The 21,235-nt window shown below is 45.4% G+C and overlaps 1 protein-coding gene across 1 annotated transcript in view; it reads left to right on the forward strand.

Moving 5' to 3' along the window:
- The window catches only part of dnhd1 (dynein heavy chain domain 1), a 283,483-nt gene that overhangs the window by 39,230 nt on the left and 223,018 nt on the right, over positions 1–21,235 (forward strand). The window contains exons 8-11 of the mRNA XM_072576637.1: positions 2,855–3,093; positions 4,934–5,177; positions 5,380–5,537; positions 20,413–20,538. Of these exons, the coding sequence (XP_072432738.1) occupies positions 2,855–3,093; positions 4,934–5,177; positions 5,380–5,537; positions 20,413–20,538 (767 nt within the window). The remainder of the gene's footprint in view (positions 1–2,854; positions 3,094–4,933; positions 5,178–5,379; positions 5,538–20,412; positions 20,539–21,235) is intronic.

Genomic DNA, 21,235 nt, shown 5'->3' on the forward strand with positions numbered 1-21,235 from the left:
AAAGTGTTTGGAAGGTGAGAGTGAGTCAGTGAACATGGAAAGGGAGAGAAAGAGAGAGATACAGAGAGAGAGAGATACAGAGAGCCATAGTCAGTGATATACAGCACAGAGATCCAGACAGCCATAGTCATAGTGATGTACAGTACAGAGAAGGACCCTTTTGCTGTCAACTCTATACCAGTCAATGATGACCACCTAATGATTATAATCCCATTTCCCAAGCTTTGGATGCTTGGAAGTAACTGCACATCTAAAAACTTCCTCAATGTTCTGATGGTTTCTGCCTCTCCTACCATCATAGGCAATGAGTTCCAGATTCTCACCAGCCTCTGAGTGAAAAAGTATTTCCTCACATCCCCTCTAAACCTCCTGCCCCTTCCCTTTATCTAAGTCGCCTTGTCATTGATCCCTTCCATCAAGGGAAAAAGTTTCTTCCTGTTGACCCAATGTATGTCCCTCATTATTTTATAAATCTCAGTCATGTCTCCCTCAATCTCTTCTACTCTAAGGAAAACAGCCCCTGTCTGTACAATCTCTCTTCATCACTGAAACTCTCCATCCCAGGCAACATCCCGGTAAATCTCCCTCTGCATCCTCTCCAAGGCTATCACATCTCTCCTGTAATGTGGATTTCTGAACAGCACACAGTACACTTGCTGTGAACTAACCACATTTTATAAAGTTCCACCATAGCCTCCCCACTTTTAAATTCCATGTCTTGATTAATTAAGGCGAGTATAACATATTCCTTCATAATCACTTTATCCATCTGTCCTGACACTTTAAGGGAGCAGTTTACATATACACTAAGGTCATTCTGATCTTTGGTCCTTCCCAGGGTCCTACCGTCCAACATGTATTCCCTCGTCTGTTGTCCTGCCCACATGCATCACCTCACACTTATCCAGATTGACTTCCATTTGCCACTGATCAGCTTGGCTGACCAACCCGTCTATATCCTCCTGTAACCTAAGGCTATCCTTGTCACAACTTACCACTTCACCTATTTTGTGTCATCTGAAAACCTACTAATCAATCCTTCTACATTCTCTGTGAGATCCCACTGGATACACACTTCCAGTCTGTAAACTACCTCTCAATCATCACCCTCTGCTTCCTGTTACTCAGCCATCTCTGGATCAAATTAGTGAAATTCCCTTGGATTCCCATGGGCTCTAATCTTTGTTATCAGTCTCCCATGCTGAACCTGACAAAAAGCCTTGCTGAAATCCAAATGGACTACATCAAAAGCCTTGCCTTCATCGACACACCTGGTCACCTCTTTGAATCAAGTTGATCAGACATGATGATGTTCAGACATGATCTCCCCTGAACAAAACCATACGGGCTGTCTTTGATTAATCCCTGCCTCTCCAAATGCAGATTAATTCTATCCCTCTGAATTGCTTTCAACAGTTTCCCACCACTGCGTTAGATTGACCAGCCTGTACTTTACTGCTTTATCATTTGTACCCTCCTTGAATAACAGTCCTACATTGACTGTCCTCCAGTTTTCCAGCACTTCTCCTGTGGCCAGAGAGAAATTGCTACTTCCCCCTTTGTCTCACTTAACATTTGGAGATACATTTCACCAGCCCTGGAGATTTATCTACTATAAAGCCTCCCAGACCACTCATAACCTCCTCTCTTTCTGTTTTAATTTCTTTAATTGTATACAGACCTTCTCCCTGATTTTTTCACCATGTTTTCCCTCTCACTAGTGAACACCAACACAAAGTATTCAGTTAGAACTGTCCCTACATCCTCTGGTTCCATGCACAAATTACCATTGTGGTCCTTAATAGGCCCCACTCTTTCGCTCATTAACCTTTTATCCCTTATATACCTGTAAAACAATCCAGAATTCTCGTTCATTTTATCTGCCAAGTGTTCCATTTTAGTATTCCTAATTTCCTTTTTAAGTTCCTTCTTGCATATTCTACAGTCCTCGAGGGATTCTGCCATTTTGACCCCTCGGAATCTGTCATAACCTCCCCTTTTTCTCTTAATCATTGCTTTCTATCCCTCACTGTCCAGGGTTCACAGGATTTGGTGGGAGAAGGCAAGGGTCAGTACTGAGGGAGCACCACACTGTCAGAGGGCTAACACTGAGGGAGCACCACACTGTCAGAGGGCTAACACTGAGGGAGCACCACACTGTCAGAGGGCTAACACTGAGGGAGCACCACACTGTCAGAGGGCTAACACTGAGGGAGTGCCACACCTGTGGCCAATATTTAACCTTGAGCAATTATAGACATTCTAGTCAATATCTAATTGCTGTTTCTCATAGAATGCCTACACTGTGGAAGCAGGTCTTCAGCTGATCAAGTTAACACTGACCCCTCCAAAGAGCATCCCACACAATCCCTGTAACCCTGCATCTCCTTTGGCTAATCCACCTGACCTACACATCTTGGACTGTAGGAGGAAACTGGAGCACCCAGAGGAAACCTGCGAGGACGTGGAGAGAATGTGCAAACTCTGCACAGTCAGCTGAGGCTGGAATTGAACTCAGGTCCCTGGTGCTGTGATAACCACTGAGCCACTGTGTTACCCTTACAGCTCACAGAAAGTCACTGTGAGCTTGCTGTGCTCAAATTGGCTCTGTGTTTTAATTTATTTTTGACATTTTCAATTCTTTCCTGAGTTGTGGTTACTACTGACTAGGCAGGCGTTTATTCCCCCCACCCCCTTGAAATGCCTTGGAGATCCTCTGCATTCCTTGAGTGTCCTGCACCCTGAGCCTGAACCCACTGCATAGACATCATTGGAAGTGAATCACATTGGGATATCCTGAGGATTAAATGGGGGCTATAGAAACTGCAGCACTTTCTTTCCTTGTTCCTTACAGGTTCGGGAGACACAGAGACCAGATCCTGTCACATCTCCCAGCATCTGATCACTAAGCCATCGTGCTCCATTCCACAGCCCTCAGTCCTGCTCGGACTGCTGGACAGCAGAGAGCTGAGGGTGACTGGGGAGCAACTGCAAGCTCATTTCAACACGATGCCTATCACTCTTCTGAGGGCAGAAATAACAACAGACAGGAAGCTGCAGATTGCGCAGAGGAAGCAGAAACTGCTCATCAAGGTGAGTCACTGGTCTGACTCTGCAACAGTCTTCACACTGTCTCCCTCGGTCTTTGTGTCTCTGACTCCATCTCCAACTTTCTGTCTCTGTTGCTGTCTTATGCTCCACTCTGAATGTATCTTTCTCTCTTTCTCCATCACTTGCTTTCTGTGAAGGCCAACATAGCACTCACGTTCTTCACTGCCTGTTGCTTATTTTCAGTAACTGGTGTTGAAGGACACCCAGGTCTCATTGTGCCTCACCCTTTCCCAATCTATCACCATTCAGATCGTATTCTGCCTTCCTGTTTTTGCTCCAAAATGAATGACCACACATTGATCCACATTGTACTGCATCTATCACACACTTGCCCACTCATTCAGTCTGTTCAAATCACACTGAAGCAACCCTGCATCCTCCTCACAGCTCAGCTTTCCACCCAGCCTTGTGTTATCTGCAATATATGGAGATATTGCATTTAGTTTCCTTGACTAAATCATTAATATATATTGTAAATAGCTGGAGTCTAACCACTGATCTCTGCGGTACCCCACTAGTCTTTGGCTGCTACTGGGGTTTTCTTTGTTAAGTTTAATTCAAAAAAACTCCAAGATTCTGGTAGAAGTCCTACCATTCAGAATAAGATCCGTTTATTCCTACACTTTGTTTCCTGTCTGCCAATCAGTTTTCTATCCATCTCAATACTCCATCTCCTGCGCTTTAATTTGAAACATTAATCTCTTACGTGGGACTTTGCTGAAAACCTTCTAAAAGACCAAATAAACCACATCCACTGGCCCCCCCTCATCAACTCTACTAGTTATATCCTCAAATAATTTCAATAGATTTGTCAAGCATGATTTCTGTTTCATAAATCCATGTCAACTCTGTCCAATCCTGCCACTGTTTTCCAAAAGCTCTGTTTTAAAATATTTTATAGTGGACACAAGTATTATTCCCACTCCCGGCATCAGTCTCAATGGTCAGTAATCTCCGATTTTTTTTCTACTAGCCATTTTAAAAAGTTGCTTTACATGAGCAACCCTAAAATCCATTCCAGAGTCTAAAGAGTCTTGGAAGATGACCACCAACACATCTACTATTTCTATGGCCACTTCCTTAAGTACTCTGGTATATAGATTGTCAGGCTGTGGGGATTTGTCGGCCTTCAATCCTATCAATTTCCTCACTACCTAATATTGTTTTCCTTCAGCTCCTCTTTCTCACAAGACCAACATATTTGGGACTTCATTTGTGTCCCCTGTTTGTGAACACAGAATCAAAGTATATCTTTAGTTGGTCAGCCATCTCTTTGTTCCCCCGTTTCTGAATGTAAGGGACATACATTTGTTTTCACCAATCTTTCTCTCTTCGCAAACCTATAACAATTTATGCAATCAGTTCTTATGTTTCCATAAACTTACTCTCAAACTTTATTTTCCTTTTATTAATAAATCACTTCATCTTCGTTTGCTGAAGTTTAAATTGCTTCTCATCCTCAGGTTTGCTGCTCTTTCTGACTAATTTGTGTGCTTCCTTGGATTAAATATTATCCCTAATTTCCCTTGATCACCATGGTCATGCCACCTTTCCCATTTTATTTTTGTACCGGGCAGGAATTAATGTTTGTTGCAGTTCCTCGATGCACTGTTTAAATGTTTGCCATTGTCTTTCCAGTATTGATTGACTATTGGAGGGGTGGTTAAATAGGCTCTTCAAGTCAGTGAAACGGGAGAGTGTACATGAGGCTGTTGAATTTATATCAAAACAGTGAGATGGGCAGGTTGAGCTGTTGCCTGACCTTGTTCTCTTTTCTGATGGTAATTGGGATGATCTCTGATTATTCCTCCTGTGTTTTCAGGCTGCTTTGAAAGATATCATTCTGTTCCGAACTCACCACATTTGGCTTACAACAACTTACCAGATGCTTTGTACATGGAGTGCAGACGAACTGGAGAAGCTGCGAGACTGGAAACTGCAGCAATACCAGGTCAACCTGATGCAGCTGAGGAAATGGCTGAGGAGGATGAGAGGATTTGAGCCTCTGTATGTGACCAGAAATCGAGTGTTGGCTTTAGACTGTTCAATCATTCATGAGAAGATGAGTAAGTGCAACTGGTAAACCCATCGCCATGGCACCCATTCCTGTTGGCAATGTCTGTGCTGTGAGTCAGCACTGACCACCCCCCACCCCCACCCCTCCTCCACCAACCCACGGTGACCCGAGTTCATCGCAATGTGCTACCCCAACCCCTCATCCAAGATGCGTGTGGTCCTTAATAACCTCCTCTTTCCTTTCTTTTCCAGTGCCCTCTCTGAAATCCATGCAGCTGGATATTCTGAGTTTTTCAAGAAAAGAATGTGAACAACGTACAGAGAAGCTGATCAGTGACCTGTCTACAGCCATCAAAGAACTGCAGGACAAGCCAATAGAAGATGTTGCTTTTGCCTTGTACTCAAGCAAGGTACCATACCTCTATAGATTGAGAGTCCCATGAGGGAGTTAGTAACCTGCAGGCCCTCATTAATGGACATTTCATCATTACTTCCATCTAGATCACTTTCATAAACACCATGTTCTTTGTAGAATCACGCAACATTTCCATCCAATAAGCTTGTAAATTACAATAGTGGCCCCATTACAAAGTATCTCCATTGGTTGTAAAGTGCTATGGCACAACCTGAAGTCAAGGCAAGTCTGAAATGAGACTTCTATTCCTTTTTCTCTCCTACATTTATCCAGAGATACTGGAATACAGCTATCCGACTCTACTAAAGTCTAAACAGTCTACTAAAGGAACACGCCCTTCAGTCCACCACATTTGTGCCAACCATAATGCTATTCTAAACTGATCCCATTTGCCTGAATGATCTGTATGCCTGTATTCCCAGTCCATTCATGCATCTGTCTAAATGCCTCTTAAATTTTGCCAACGTATCTGCTTCTATTTCCTCCCCTGGCAGCATGTTCCAGGTACCTACCATCCTCTGTAAATAAAAATTGCCTTGCCCATCTCCTTTAAACTTTTTCCCTCCCACCTTAAGCCTCCCCCCTCCATTGTTTGATATTTCCATCCTGGGAAAAAGACTCTGACTGACAACCCTATCCATACCTCTCATAATTTTATCTCATACTCCTATCAGGTCAACCTTCAGCCTCCGACACTCTAGAGACAACAATCCAAGTTTATCCAATCTTTCTTGAATCTAGTGGGTGGCACGGTGGCACAGTGGTTAGCACTGCTGCCTCACAGCGCCAGAGACCCAGGTTCAATTCCCGCCTCAGGCGACTAACTGTGTGGAGTTTGCACATTCTCCCCGTGTCTGCGTGGGTTTCCTCCAGGTGCTCCGGTTTCCTCCCACAATCCAAAAATGTGCAGATTAGGTGAATTGGCCATGCTAAATTGCCCGTAGGGTTAGGTGAAGGGGTAAATGTAAGGGAATGGGTCTGGGCGGGTTGCGCTTCAGCGGGTTGGTGTGGACTTGTTGGGCTGAAGGGCCTGTTTCCACACGGTAAGTAATCTAATCTAATAGACTCCAACCCAGGTCACAGCCTGGTAAGCCTCTTCTGGATCCTCTCCAAAGTCATCACATCCTGTGCTGTGGCAACTGGAACTGCACATAGTATTCCAAATGTGTCTGACCATAATCTTATACAGTTGCAACATGACTTGCCAACTTTTATACTCAATACCCTGACTGCTGAAGGCAAGCATGCCAAATGCCTTCTTAACCACCTTATCCACTTGTGTTGCTACTTTCAGAGAGCTTTGGACCTGCGCCCGAGGATCCTCTTTATATCCAAGCTCCTAAGGATTCTACCATTTAATGTGTACTTTCATCATGAATTTGACCTCCCAAAATGCCATTCCTCTGCCCAATTTTCCAACAGACCTATATCCTGCTGTATCCTTTGATATCCTTCCTCACTATCCACAACTCCACCAATTTTCTTGTCAGCTGCAAACATACTAATCAGACCACCTATTTTCTGTCCAAATAATTTACGTATATCACAAATAATAGAGGTCTCAGCATTGATCCTTGTGGAACATCACAGGTCATAGACCTCCAGTGAGAAAAACACTCCTCTATAACTAATGGGCGGCACGGTGGCACAGTGCTTAGCACTGCTGCCTCACAGCGCCGGAGATCCGGGTTCAATTCCCGCCTCAGGCAACTGACTGTGTGGAGTTTGCACATTCTCCCCATGTCTACGTGGGTTTCCTCCGGGAGCTCCGGTTTCCTCCCACAGTCCAAAGATGCGCAGGTCAGGTGAATTGGCCATGCTAAATTGCCCGTAGTGTTAGGTAAGGGGTAAATGTAGGGGTATGGGTGGGTTGTGCTTCGGCGGGTCGGTGTGGACTTGTTGGGCCGAAGGGCCTGTTTCCACACTGTAATGTAATCTAATCTAAAAAAAACTAACCTCCGTCTTCTATGGCCAAGGCAATTTTGTGTCCAACTTGCCAACTTACTAACTTACCATGAATTCCATGGGATTTGATCTTCTGGACCAGACTATCTTATTAAATGTAGACAACATGCACTGCCCTACCTTCATCAATCATCCTTGACACTTGGTCAAAAAGCTCAATCAGATTTGTGAGGCAAGACCTCCCCTGCATAAAGCCATGCTGACTATCTATAATAAGTATTTTTTCCCCCAAATGCAATTAAATCCTGTCCCTAAGAACCTTCTCCAATAATTTCCTGACCACGGATGTCAGGCTTACGGGTGGTAAGGGAGTAGTGATGGAGGAGACCCAGGACCTGCATGTCGTCGGCAGAGTGGGAGGGAGAGTTGAAGTGTTTGACCACTGGGCAGTGGGGTTGGTTCGCACAGGTGTCCCAGAGATGTTCTCTGAAGCGAGAGTTCTCTGTTCATCTGTAATGTCAAGAATTTTAGCATTAGCCCAGTACTCTGCATTCCTGTTGCTTCTTCCAAAGTGAACTACATCACATTTTTCTGCATTAATCTCCATTTGCCACTTCTCAGCCCAGCTCTGCATCTTATCAATGTCCCTCTGTAACCCACAACATCCTTCGGCACTATCCACAACTCTACTGACCTTAGTGTCATCCACAAATTTACTAACCCATCCTTCTATGCTCATTTCCAGATCATTTTAAAAAATGACAAAGAGCAGTGACCCCAAAACAGATCCTTGTGGCAATCCACTGTTAACTGAGCTCCAGGATGAACATTTCCCATCAACCACCACCCTCTTTCAGCTAGCCAATTTCTGATCAAAAGTGCTAAATCACCCTCAATCCTGAAACTCCATATTTTGTGCAATAGTCTACCGTGTGGAACCATATCAAACGCCTTACTGAAATCCATATACATCACATCAACCACTTTACCTTCATCTACCTGTTTTGTCACCTTCTCAAAGAACTCAGTAAGGTTAGTGAGGCACGACCTCCCCTTCACAAGACTGTGTTGACTATCCCTAATCAAATTATTCCTTTCCAGATGATTATAAATCCTACCTCTTAGCCTTTTCCAACACCTCACCCATAACCGAAGTAAGGCTCACAGGTCTATAATTACCAGGCTTGTCTCGACTCCCCTTCTTAAACAAGGGAACAACATTTTGCTATCCTCCAGTCTTCTGGCACTATTCCTGTCAACAATGATAACATAAAGATCAAATCCAAAGGCTCTGCAATCTCCTCCCCGGTTTTGCAAAGAATCCAAAGATAAATCCCATCCGGCCCAGGGGTCTTATCTATTTTCAGATCTTCCAAAATTGCTAAAACCTCCTCTTTGTCAACCTCAATCCCATCTTATCTAGTAGTCTGTATCGCCATTTTCTCATAACACTGCTTTTGTCCAATGTGAATACTGACGAAAAGTATTCATTACGCGCTTCCCCTATGTCCTCAGGTTCCACACAACTTCCCACGGATACCCTTGATTGGCCTTAATCTTATCCTAGTCATTCTTTTATTCCTTAAATGCCTATAGAAGGCCTTAGAGTTTTCCTTCTCATGTCCTCTCCTGGCTCTCCTTAGCCTTCTCTTTAGAATTTTTCTGGCTAACTTTATAACTCTCAAGCCCCCTAACAAAGCCTTCATGCCAAATCCTCACGTAAGTCTTCTTCTTTCTCTTGACATGAGCTTCAACTTCTTTAGTAAACCATGGCTCCCTCTCTCGACAACTACCTCCCTGCCTGATAGGTCGATACTTATCAAGGACCTGCAGTGGCTGTTCCTTGAATAAACTCTACATTTCAAGTGTGTCCATCCCCTGCAGTTTCCTTCCCCATCATATGCATCCTAAAACTTGCCTAATCACATCATAATTGCCTTTCCCCCAGTTGTACCTCTTCCCATAAGACCATAAGACACAGGAGTGGAAGTAAGGCCATTCGGCCCATCGAGTCCACTCCGCCATTTAATCATGGCTGATGGGCATTTCAGCTCCACTTACCCACATTCTCCCCGTAGCCCTTAATTCCTTGTGACATCAAGAATCTATCAATCTCGGCCTTGAAGACATTTAGCGTCCCGGCCTCCACTGCACTCCGCGGCAATGAACTCCACAGGCCCACCACTCTCTGGCTGAAGAAATGTCTCCGCATTTCTGTTCTGAATTGACCCCCTCGAATTCTAAGGCTGTGTCCACAGGTCCTAGTCTCCTTGCCTAACGGAAACAATTTCCTAGCGTCCACCCTCTCCAAGCCATGTATTATCTTGTAAGTTTTTATTAGATCTCCCCTTAACCTTCTAAACTCCAATGAATACAATCCCAGGATCCTCAGCCGTTCCTCATATGTTAGACCTACCATTCCAGGGATCATCCGTGTGAATCTCCGCTGGACACACTCCAGTGCCAGTATGTCCCTCCTGAGGTGTGGGGCCCAAAACTGGACACAGTTCTCCAAATGGGGCCTAACCAGAGCTTTATAAAATCTCAGTAGCACATCACTGCTTTTATATTTCAACCCTCTTGAGATAAATGACAACATTGCATTCGCTTTCTTAATCACGGATTCAACCTGCATGTTTACCTTTAGAGAATCCTCAACTAGCACTCCCAGATCCCTTTGTACTTTGGCTTTATGAATTTTCTCACCATTTAGAAAGTAATCCATGCTTGTATTCTTTTTTCCAAAGTGCAAGACCTCGCATTTGCTCACATTGAATTCTATCAGCCATTTCCTGGACCACTCTCCCAAACTGTCTGGATCCTTCTGCAGCCTCTCAACTTCCTCAGTACTACCTGCCTGTCCACCTATCTTCGTATCATCGGCAAACTTCGCTAGAATGCCCCCAGTCCCTTCATCTTGATCATTAATATATAACGTGAACAGCTGCGGCCCCAACACTGAACCCTGTGGGACACCGCTTGTCACCGGCTGCCATTCCAAAAAAGAACCTCTTTTTAGATTAGATTAGATTACTTACAGTGTGGAAACAGGCCCTTCAGCCCAACAAGTCCACACTGACCCGCCAAAGCACAACCCACCCGGACCCATTCCCCCCCTTCACCTAACACTACGGGCAATTTAGCATGGCCAATTCACCTGACCTGCACATTTTTGGACTGTGGGGGAAACCGGAGCACCCGGAGGAAACCCACGCAGACACAGGGAGAACGTGCAAAATCCACACAGTCAGTCACCTGAGGCGGGAATTGAACCTGGGTCTCTGGCACTGTGAGGCAACAGTGCTAACCACTCTTATCCCAACTCTCTTCCTTCTGTCAGACAGCCAAACCTCAATCCATCCCAGTAGCTCACCTCGAACACCATGGGCCCTCACCTTGCTCAGCAGCCTCCTGTGTGGCACCTTATCAAAGGCCTTTTGGAAGTCTAGATAGACCACATCCATTGGGTTTCCCTGGTCTAACCTACTTGTCACCTCTTCAAAGAATTCCAACAGCTTTGTCAGGCATGACCTCCCCTTACTAAATCCATGTTGACTTGTTCTAATCCGACCCTGCTCTTCCAAGAATTTAGAAACAACATCCTTAACGATAGATTCTAGAATTTTACCAACAATCGAGATTAGGCTAATTGGCCTATAATTTTCCATCTTTTGTCTTGATCCCTTCTTGAACAATGGGGTTACAACAGTGGTCTTCCAATCATCCGGGACTTTCCCTGACTCCAGTGATTCTTGAAAGATCGCCTCCGCTATTTCCTCAGCCACCTCCCTCAGAACTCAAGGATGTATCCCAACGGAGCCAGGAGATTTGTCAATTTTAAGACCTTTTAGCTTTTCTAGCACTTTCTCTTTTGTAATGGCAACCATACTCAACTCAGCCCCCTGACTCCCTTTAATTGTTAGGATATTATTCATGTCTTCCACTGTGAAGACTAACGCAAAGTACTTATTAAGTTCTCCAGCTATTTCCTTATCTCCCATCACTAGCCTTCCAGCATCAGTTTGAAGTGGCCCAATGTCTACTTTTGCCTGTCGTTTGTTTCATATGTATTGAAAGAAACTTTTACTATCATTTCTGATATTACTGGCTAGCCTACCTTCATATTTGATCCTCTCCTTCCTTATTTTACTCTCTGTTATTCTCTGTTTGTTTTTGTAGCCTTCCCAATCTTCTGATTTCCCATTGCTCTTGGCCGCTTTATAGGATCTCTCTTTCTCTTAGATAAATTTCCTGACCTCCTTTGTCAGCCATGGCTGTCTAATCCCTCCCCGGATAATCTTTCTTTTCTTGGGGATGAACCTCTGTACTGTGTCCTCAATTATACCCACAAATTCCTGCCATTTTTGCTCTACTGTCTTCCCCCCTAGCCTCTGCTTCCAGTCTATTTTTGTCAGTTCCCCTCTCATGCCCTCGTAATTACCTTTGTTTAACTGTAACACCATTACATTCGATTTTGCCTTCTCTCTTTCAAACTGCAGACTGAATTCTATCATATTATGATCGCTGCTTCCGAAGTGTTCCCTTACTTTAAGATCTTTTATAAAGTCTGGTTCATTACATCGCACTAGGTCCAGAATAGCCTGTTCTCTTGTGGGCTCTATGACAAGCTGTTCCAAAAAGCCATCCTGTAAGCATTCCATGAATTCCCTTTCTTTGGATCCACTAGCAACATTATTTACCCAGTCCACCTGCATATTGAAGTCTCCCATGATCACTGTGACCTTGCCTTTCTGACATGCCTTTTCTATTTCCCGGTACATGTTGCGCCCCTGGTCCTGACCACTGTTAGGAGGTCTGTACATAACTCCCATTATGGTTTTTTTGCCTTTGTGGTGGTTCCTCAATTCCACCCACACAGACTCCACATCATCCGACCCTATGTCATTCAGTGCCATAGATTTAATTTTGTTCTTAACTAACAAGGCCACCCCACCCCCTCTGCCCACCTCCCTGTCTTTTCGATAAGTTGTAAATCCTTGGATGTTTAACTGCCAGTCCTGAACCCCCTACAACCACGTCTCTGTGATGCCTACCACATCATAATCATTCACGATGATCTGTGCCGTTAGTTCATCTGCTTTGTTATGAATGCTACGATCATTCAAGTAAAGTGCCTTAATGCTAACTTTCTTATCATTAGAGATATTGGAAGTCATAAGATGTCCTAAATTATCCTTCCTTTTTGTTGCATTCCTAATCTACCTCAAGGTTAAATCCACCTGCATACATGCTGTCCTCCTGCTTATCTTTCCATTGAACTCCATACTCCCTGTCGCTTTCACTTTCCCTTCCCACCCCCCCCCCCCCCCCCCCCAACTCAGAAGTTAAAGTCCTACTGACCACCCTATTTATTCTCTTCGCTAGAACATTGGTACCTGATCGGTTCAGGTGGAGACCGTCCCAACGGTACAGATCCCCCCTGTTCCAAAACTGATGCCAATGCCCCATGAAGTGGAATCCCTCTTTCCCACACCAATCCCTTAGCCACGTGTTTACTTGCCTAATTTTCTTGCCCCTATGCCAATTGGCATGTGGCTCGGGCAGTAATCCGGAGATTATGACCCTTGAGGACCTGTGCTTCAATTTCCTGCCTAGTGCTTCGTAATCCCCAAACAGGTCCTCCACCCTAGTCTTGCCTATGTTGTTAGTCCCAACGTGGACCACAACAACTGGATCCTCCCCCTCCCGTTCCAATATCCTTTCAAGCCGGTCAGAGATGTCCCGCACCCTGGCACAGATGGAGACCGTCCCAACGGTACAGATCCCCCCGGTTCCAAAACTGATGCCAATGCCCCATGAAGTGGAATCCCTCTTTCCCACACCAATCCCTTAGCCACGTGTTTACTTCCCTAATTTTCTTGTCCCTATGCCAATTGGCACGTGGCTTGGGCAGTAATCCGGAGATTATGACCCTTGAGGATCTGTACTTCAATTTCCTTCCTTGTGCTTGATAATCCCCAAACAGGTCCTCCACCCTAGCTTTGTGGACCACAACAACTGGATCCTCCCCCTCCCGTTCCAATATCCTTTCAAGCCGGTCAGAGATGTCCTTCACCCTGGCACCAGGCAGGCAACACACCATGCAAGACTCCCGATCCGGCTTGCATCGGATACTATCTGTCCCCCTAATGATAGAATCCCCTATAACCACTACTTGTCTTTTTGCTCCCCCCTCTTCTGCACCATGGTGCCGTGATCAGCTGGCTCATCCTGTCCACAGCCCTTTTCCTCATCCGTACAGCGAGAAAGAATCTCATTCCTGTTGGACAAGGTCAAGGGCTGAGGCTCCTGCACTCCTGAACTCAAGTTCCCCCTACCTGCCTCACTTACAGTCACATTCTGATGAGCCTGATCACTAACTGAATGTGAATTACTTAATCTCCCAGGTGTGACTGCCTCCTGAAACAAAGCATCCAGGTAACTCTCCCCCTCCCGGATGTGCCGCAGAATTTGAAGCTCAGATTCCATATAATCAATTCTGAGCCGGAGTTCTTCCAGCAACTAACGCTTGCTGCAGATGTGGTCACTGCCGTTCACAATGGGATCAGCCAGTTCCCACATCATACAGCTACAGCACATCACCTGTCCAGCCATCTCTGCTTAGTTAATAACTTTATTATTTTGTGTAGGTTTTGAGTTAAAATACTTTCTGATACCTCTCTGCTATAGTTTTTTTCTAAAAACCAATTAACAGATAAACCATAAAAAGTAAATTTTTAACCATTCACCGATAAAGCCTTGCTGATATATATGGTCACTGCTCTCCTTCCCGGCTGCCCCTCCGGTCCACATCACTTCCTCCGCTGCTCCCGCTCCTTCTCCGCTGCTGCTTGCACTTAAAATGGCGGTTGGCCTCGAAGGGTGAGTATTTATACTCACTGCTTACCTTCCTGGCTACCCCTCTGGTCCCCGTCACTTCCTCCGCTGCTCCCACTCCTTCTGTGAAAGAGAAAAACACCGCTGCCCACTACCGGTAAGTAATTTTAATAAAAACTGCCTTACCTTATCTGCAGTCTTCTGAGTTCGTCCTACCTAGGCTGCTGCTCGCACTTAAGAATGTGGTATATACCTCTCCCTGCCCATTGTTATTGTAAACATAACCGAATTATGGTCACTATCGCCAAAGTGCTCACCTACCTCCAAATGTAACACCTGGCCGGTTCATTACCCAGTACCAAATCTAATATGACATCCCCCCCTCAATTGGCCTGTTTCAGAAAACCCTCCTGCACACATTGACCTATCTAAACTACTTGAACTATAGTATTCACAGATTAGAGTGGTGCTGGAAAAGTACAACAGGTCAGGTAGCATCTGAGGAGCAGGAAAATCGACGTTTCGGGCAAAAGCCCTTCATCAGGAATAGAGGTAGGGAGCCTGCAGAGTGGAGAGACCCTCCCTGTATTCTTGATGAAGGGCTTTTGCCCGAAGTGTCGATTTTCCTGGTCCTCGGATGCTACCTGACCTGTTGTGCTTTTCCAGCACCACTCTAATCTAGACTCTGGTTTCCGGCATTTGCAGTCCTTGTTTTTAACCACATTCCTGGGTAAGCTACTGTAATTCTTCGAGGAGAAAGTGAGGACTGCAGATGCTGGAGATCAGAGCTGAAAATGTGTTGCTGGAAAAGCGCAGCAGGTCAGGCAGCATCCAAGGAACAGGAGAATCGACGTTTCGGGCATAAGCCCTTCTTCAGGAATTCTGATTCCTGAAGAAGGGCTTATGCCCGAAACGTCGATTCTCCTGCTCCTTGGATGCTGCCTGACCTGCTGCGCTTTTCCAGCAACACATTTTCAGCTAAGGTATTGTAATTGCCCAGTTATGTCCTGTACTCAGAAAGCTGGACAAATCTAACCCAACCAACTCCCGCCCCACCAGTCTGCTCTTGATCATCAGTAAAATGATGGAAAGTGTCATCAAGCAGCACCTGCTCAGTGACACTCAGTTTGGGTTATTCCAAGATCATTCAGCTCCTGACCTCAGTTCAGCCTTGATTCAAACATGGACAAAAGAGCTGAATCCCAGAGGGAAGGGGACAGTGACAGCCCTTCACATCAAGGCTGCATTCGACCGAGTGTGGCATCGATTTTCCTGCTCCTTGTGTGTTGCCTGACTTGCTGTGTTTTTCCAGCACCACTCAAATCTAGACTCTGATCTCCAGCACCTGCAATCCTCACTTTTGCCTATAGCTTTCCCAGTCAGTATTGGGGAAGGTAAAGTCCCCCATAACAACCACCCTGTTACTCTCGCTCCTATCCAGAATCATCTTTGCTATGCTTTCCTCTACATTCCTGGAACTTTTTGGAGGCCGATAGAAAACTCCCAACAGGGTGACCTCTCCCTTCCTATTTGTAACCTCAGCCCAAACTACCTCAATGGATGAGTCCTCAAACATTCTCTCAGCTGCTGTAATACTACCCTTGATTAATAATGCCACACCCCCACCTCTTTCACCATCTTCTCTGTTCTTGCTGAAACATCTAAATCCCGGAACCTGCAACAACCATTCCTGACCCTGCCCTATCCATGTCTCCGAAATGGCCACAACATCGAAATCCCAGGTACCAACCCATGCTGCAAGTCACCCACCTTATTCCGGATGCTCCTGGCATTGAAGTACACACATTTCAACCCAACATCCTGATTACCGGTGCCCTCTCACGACCATGTAAACCTAACCCTGACCTCACTACACTCAACCTCCTGGACACTGGAACTACAATTCAGGGTCCCATTGCCCTGCTGCATTAATTTATCAACCCCCCACCCCACCTTGGAAGAGCAATAGCAAATAATCCCCCAGAATACCCCTCTGGTTCAGGTGTAGACCGTGCTGTTTGTAGAGATGCTACCTTCCCCAGAAAGAGCTCCAATTACGCAAGAATCCAAAACCATCCCTCCTGCACCATCTCTGCAGCCACTTGTTCAGCTCCACGCTCTCCCTGTTGCTTTCTTCACTAGCACGTGGCACGGGCAACAAACCAGAGACAACAACTTCCACCCTAGCTCCCTGAATTTCTGCCTTAGATCCCCACCTTTCTTCCTACCTATGTCATTGGTGCCTATGTGGATCACGACTTTGGGCTGCTCCCCCTCCCCCACAAGGACCCCAAAAACATAACCAGAGACATCACGGACCCTGGCACCTGGGAGGCAACACACCTACCGTGAGTCTCTCTTGTTCCCACAGAACCTCCTGTCTGTCCCCTTAACTATTGAGTCCCCAGTGACTAATGCTCTGCTCCTCTTTCCCCCTTCCCTTCTGAGCAACAGGGACAGACTCTGTGCCAGAGACCTGTGCCCCATTGCTTTCCCTGATAAGTCATCCCCCAACAATATCCAAAACATTATACGTGTTTTTGAGGGGAACCACCACAGGAGATTCCTGCACTGCCTGCTGGTTTCCTTTCCTACCCCTGACGGTAACCCAGTTACGTGGATGTGGAGCAACTACCTCCCTGTAACACCTCTCAATTACTCCCTCTGCCTTCCGAATGATCCAAAGTTCATCCAGCTCCAATTCCCTAACACGGTTCTCAAGGAGCTGGAGTTCGGTGCACTTCCCACAGATGAAGTCAGCAGGGACATTAGAGGTGACCCTTACCTCCCACATTCTGCAGGAGGAACATTCAACTGACCTAACCTCCATTCCCACTGTTCTGAATTCCCAAATAGACCACTGAAAAAATGAAACACAAAAGAAAACTCTTGTCACTTTAGCAACATACTGCTCTATAAAACCCTCCTGCATGCTCCTTACAAATTCTGCTCCATCCAGACCTCTAACACGAAGTGAATCCCAGTCAATGTTGGGAAAATTAAAATCGCCCATCACCACCACCCTGTTGCTCCGACATCTTTCTATGATCTCTCCACATATTTGTACCTTACAGTCCAACATTGTTGCTACTGCATTCCTATTTCTGAGCTCTGCCCATGTTGTCTCACTGCTTGAGCCCTCTATAGTGCCATCCTTCAGCTGTGATATCATCTCTGACCAATCATGCAACTCCTCCACCCCTTTTACCTCCCTCTCTATTCCCACCTGAAGCATCAATATCCTGGGATATTTAGTTACCAATCATGCCCTTCCCTCAAGCAAATCTCAGTAATAGCAATAACATCGTACTCCCAAGTACTAGTCCAAGCCCTAAGTTCATCTGCCTTACCCACGGTACGTCTCACATAAAAACAAATGCATCTCAGACCACCAGTCCCTCTGCGTTCATCTTCTGCTTCATGCCTACTCTTCCCCTTATTCACGCTGACTTCATTATCTAGTTCCTTACAGACTTTAGTTACTACCTCCTTACTGTCCACTAACCTCATTTGGTTCCCATCTCTCTGCCATATTAGTTTAAACCCTCCCAAATAGCGTTAGCACAAGCAACCTATAGGACATTGGTTCCAGTCTGTCCCAGGTGTACACCGTCCGCTTTTGCAATAGTCCCATGTCCCCCAGAACTGGTTCCAATGTTCCAAAAATCGGAACCCCTCCCTCCTGCACCATCTCTCAAGCCACGTATTCATGTTGCCTATTCTTTCATTCCTACTCTGACTAGCACGTGGCACTGGTAGCAATCCTGAGATTACTACCCCTGAGGTCCTACTTTTTAACTTGGTTCCTAACTCCCTAAACTCTGTATGTAGGATGTCATCCCGTTTATTCCCTATATCATTCATGCTGAGATGCATCATGAAAACAGACTGTTCACCCTCCCCTTTCAGAATGCCCTGCAGTTGTTTTGAGACATCCCTCCCCGTGCACCTGGGAGGCAACATACCATCTGGGAGTCTCGTTTTCGACCACAGTACCGCCTATCTACTCCCCTTACAATTGAATCCCTATGACTATAGCCCTTCTGCTCTTTTTCCAGCCCTTCTGTACAGCAGGGCAGCCACGGTGCCATAAACCTGATTACTGCTGCCTTCCCCTGGTGAGCCATCTCCCCCAACAGTATCCAAAATGGTATACCTGTTTTGGAGGGAGATGACCAGAAGGGGACACCTACACTGCCTTCCTGCTCTTTCTCTACCTTTTGGTCAGCCAATCCTTTTCTCCCTCAGCAATTCTAATCTGCGGTGTGACCAATTCACTGAACGTGCTATCCACGACCTCCTCAGCATCACGGATCCTCCACAGTGAGTCCATCCACAGCTCCAGAGCCATCATGCAGTCAAACAAGAGCTGCAGCTGGACACACTTCCTGCACATGAAGGAGCCAGGGACATCAGCCGCATTCCTGAGCTCCCACATTGAGCAAGAGGAGCATAAAATGGATCTGTCATCTCCTGCCATTTTTACTCTTCAGCTTAATTTAGTCCAATTGTGCAAGCATAAGAGGTACAGTTAGTAAGTTTGCAGATGATACCAAAATTGGAGGTGTAGTGAACAGCGAAGAAGGTTATCTCAGATTACAATTGGATCTTGACCAGATGGGCCAACGGGCAAAGAAGTGGCAGATGGAGTTTAATTCAGATAAATGCGAGGTGCTGCATTTTGGGAAAGCAAGTCTTAGCAGGACTTATACACTTAACGGTAAGATCCTCGGGAGTGTTGCTGAACAAAGAGACCTTGGAGTACAGGTTCATAGCTCCTTGAAAGTGGAGTCGCAGGTAGATAGGATAGTGACGAAGACATTTGGTATGCTTTCCTTTATTGGTCAGAGTATTGAGTATAGGAGTTGGGAGGTCATGTTGCAGCTGTACAGGACATCGGTTAGGCCACTGTTGGAATATTGCGTGTAATTCTGGTCTCCTTCCTATCGGAAAGATGTTGTGAAACTTGAAAGGGTTCAGAAAAGATTCACAAGGATGTTGCCAGGATTGGAGGATTTGAGCTATGGGGAGAGGCTGAACAGGCTGGGGCTGTTTTCCCTGGAATGTCGGAGGCTGAGGGGTGACCTTATAGAGGTTTGCAAAATTATGAGGGGCATGGATAGGATAAATAGGCAAAGTCTTTTTCCTGGGGTTGGGGAGTCCAGAACTAAAGGGCATAGGTTTAGGGTGAGAGGAGAAAGATATAAAAGAGACTTAAAGGGCAACATTTTCACACAGAGGGTGGTACGTGTATGGAATAAGCTGCCTAAGGAAGTGGTGGAGGCTGGTACAATTGCAACATTTAAGAGGCATTTGGGTGGGTATATGAATAGGAAGGGTTTGGAGAGATATGGGCCAAGTGCTGGTAGATGGGACTAGATTGGGTTGGGATATCTGGTCAGCATGGACGGGTTGGACTGAAGGGTCTGTTTCCATGCTGTACATCTCTATGACTCTAATTATAATACCAAGTAATAGATAGATGAAATGAAATTTAAAAGATGTTTTACCAATCACACTATTTACCAGCACACGATAAAAATGAAAAAGAAAAGCCTTACCTTATCAACATACCACAGAGTCTTTTGTCATTCTTAAATACCCCTCATGTGCACAAAATGTCATTTGCTCTGAAGGCTTGCTCTTACAAACTGTTTAATAAAATCACCATGGTTACAGAAATACTTACAATTTCAATATTAATATTTCAATATTAATTCTGTGCAGAGACACAGAAAAAAATCATAGGATGTTAATTCAAAACTCCAAACATTAAATAAATTATGTTTAAAATAAACAAGCACGCATTACACATCACAGTTCTCTCTCTCACACACACACCCACACTTCCCCTTCTTGTCCTCCTTTCTTGTCTTCTCTCTTCATCACTCACTCATTCCTCTCTCTCTCTATTCTCTTTCTCTTCCTCCTCCTTTAAGATACTTGTTAAAACCTCTTCTTTCATGAAACTGTTGGTCCCCAACTAACTCTCTCCTTATATGGTACCATGTCACATTTTCATAAGTGCCATGGATGTTTCATTACATTGGCTGCTGCATAAATGTCAGTGAGTGTTTAAATCAGAGGAGACTTGGTGTGTTTCCAACTATCTCCGTCTTGTTTTTCAGTTTCAGCTGTACGATTCACAGAGCACAGATTTCCAGCAGAGAATGGACTACATACTGTCCCTAATCCAGATTATCCGCTTACACTCCCACCAACATTCCTCATATGGGGACAAGGAAGAGGAGCAGGTTGGAAAGTCAACATTTCCAAATAGCGGAGTGGTGGAGAATTGTAGGGTCAAGATTCAGGGGCCATATTTCTGCACAGTGGCCATGACAAATAAGGGGCAATCTGATCAAGGGGTTCAGATGATTAAAAGATCTGATATGGCCAAGTGAAAGAAACTATTTCTTCTGGTCGGGATAGTCTAGAACAAAATGGGGTGGAGGGGCGCTGGGAGGAGAAATCTTTCAAATTCGGGCGGCAAGGTGGCTCAGTGGTTAACACTGCTGCCTCACAGTAACAGGGACCCAGGTTCAATTCCAGCCTCGGGCCAATGTATCTGGTGTTTGCATGTTCTCTCTGTGTCTGTGTGGGTTTCCTCCAGGTGTTCTGGTTTCCTTCAACAGTCCAAAGTTGTGCAGATCAGGTGAATTGCCCATAGGGATGTGTAGGTTATTCAGGGGCAAATATATAGGTTAGGGGAATGGGTCTGGGTGGATTATTCTTCGGGTGATCGGTGTGGACTTGTTGGGCTGAAGAACCTATTTCCACACTAGTAATTCTAATTCAGCACAGGCTGTTCAAGGTGGGGGGGAGGGGGTTGTCATACGGTTGGAAATTTGTAACCCTCTCCCTCAATTTATGTTTGATGCTGACCGTGGGAATTTGATTAAATTTGAGACGAAATTGATTGTCGGGGAGGGGGGGTTCAAGGGATATGGA

This window comes from Chiloscyllium punctatum, chromosome 9, assembly GCF_047496795.1.
Source record: "Chiloscyllium punctatum isolate Juve2018m chromosome 9, sChiPun1.3, whole genome shotgun sequence".
Classification (NCBI taxonomy): domain Eukaryota; kingdom Metazoa; phylum Chordata; class Chondrichthyes; order Orectolobiformes; family Hemiscylliidae; genus Chiloscyllium; species Chiloscyllium punctatum.